Raw genomic sequence first — 1,789 nt, forward strand, 5'->3', positions numbered from 1 at the left:
GAAGTTTATGCTGACAAATTGATAGCAAAGTCCGCTAGGGAGGAAAGTCATGTGGAAAACCTTTGCAAACTGTTTGAAAGATTGAGGAAATATAAATTGAGATTAAATCCAGTAAAATGTACTTTTGGGGTAAAGTCGAGAAAGCTGTTGGGTTTCATAGTAAGTGAACAGGGAATTGAAATAGATCCGGATGAGGTTCGAGCAATTCACGATTTGACACATTTAAAACTAAAAATGAGGTAAGAGGTTTTTTGGGACGGTAAAATTATGTGTTTTATTTCATCTCACAGTTGATAGATAAATGTGATCCCATACTCAAGCTTTTACGTAAGGATAGTGATGGTGAATAGATTGAAGATTGTCAAAAAATGTTCGAGAAAGTAAAAGAGTATTTGGCTAAGCCACCAATTTTGATTCCCCCAGTGCCAGGAAGACCTTTTATTTTGTATTTGGTGGTGCTAGACAATTCTATAAGTTCTGTTCTGGGGCAACGAGATGGTTCAAATAAGAAAGAGCACGTAACATATTACCTGAGTAAGAAGTTCACGAAATACGAAGCTAAGTATTCCCATCTGGAAAATATGTGTTGTGCTTTAGCATGGATCGTGCGTCAACTAAGGCAATACATATTGTATCGCACCACCTTCCTCATCTCAAAGTCGGACCCTTTGAAGTACATTTTTGAGAAGTCATCTTTGTTAGAGAGAGTTGCTCGTTCGCAAGTGGTATTGTCCGAGTATAACAACGCCTACATCTCCCGAAAGGCTATAAAAGGAAGCATAGTCCCAAAATTTCTGGAAGATCGAGCGAAAGTGGAATATGAGCCCATGAGTTTTGATTTCCCAGACGAAGAGATCATGTCAATTTCAAAGCTCGAAGAAGAAACTTGCAGGGTGTATTTTGATGGAGCATCCAACATGATTGGGCATGGGATTGGGGCAGTACTAATCTCCCCAAGTGGCAGTATTTTCCCGCTACAGCTAAACTAATGTTCACCTATACGAAAAATGTAACTGAATAAGAGGCATGCGTTTTGGCACTTTAGATTGCCATTGAGAAAAAGATCAGGGTTTTAAAAGTTTTTGGTGACTCAGTGTTAGTTGTTTATCGATTAAGAGGAGAATGAAAAAAAAAAGGGATTCCATACTTATTCATTATCAAACATATGTGCATGGACTGATCAAAGATTTTGATAATGTCCAATTTTTTTCATTTGCCAAGAGAAGAAAACTAGTTAGTAGATGCGTTAGCTAATCTAACCACCATGTTCAAAGTAGGACCCGAAATAGAAATGCAACCTATACAGCTAATAGTCAAGGACTCATCGGCCCACTGCGCGAGAGTAGAATCGGGAACGAATGGGAAACCATGGTATATTGACATTAAGCGATATTTGCAATACCAGCAATACCCGAATTGCGCCTCAGAAAATGATAAACAAATAAATAGAAGGCCGACTATGGGTTTCTTCTTGGACAGTGATTTTTTGTATAAAAGAGGACGTAACTAAACCCTAATGAGATGTGTCAACATAGAAAAGGTGAATTAGATAGTGAAGGAAATCCATGATGGAGTATGTGGAGCACATAGTAACATTCAAATGATGGCAAGGCAAATCATGGGGTTGGATATTTCTAGTTGACGTTGGAACAAGATTGTTTAAATTATGCTCGTAAATTTCATAAATGCTAGATTTATGTAGACAATATGGATGCCAAGATGGGAGAGATCGTATGCGGTGAAAAAACCTTTCTCTGGTGGAGCATTGATTATCGCTAAAATGGACAGA

At 38.1% G+C, this 1,789-nt stretch overlaps 1 protein-coding gene across 1 annotated transcript; it reads left to right on the plus strand.

Annotated features, from left to right (window-relative positions):
* Nucleotides 1–368: 368 nt before the first annotated feature.
* On the plus strand, nucleotides 369–989 carry LOC107906836 (uncharacterized). The gene has a single exon (XM_016833962.1). It carries the CDS (start codon nucleotides 369–371, stop codon nucleotides 987–989), a length of 621 nt encoding a protein of 206 aa, XP_016689451.1.
* Nucleotides 990–1,789: the final 800 nt, after the last annotated feature.

The sequence above is a fragment of the Gossypium hirsutum genome, chromosome D08 (genome assembly GCF_007990345.1).
Source record: "Gossypium hirsutum isolate 1008001.06 chromosome D08, Gossypium_hirsutum_v2.1, whole genome shotgun sequence".
NCBI lineage: Eukaryota > Viridiplantae > Streptophyta > Magnoliopsida > Malvales > Malvaceae > Gossypium > Gossypium hirsutum.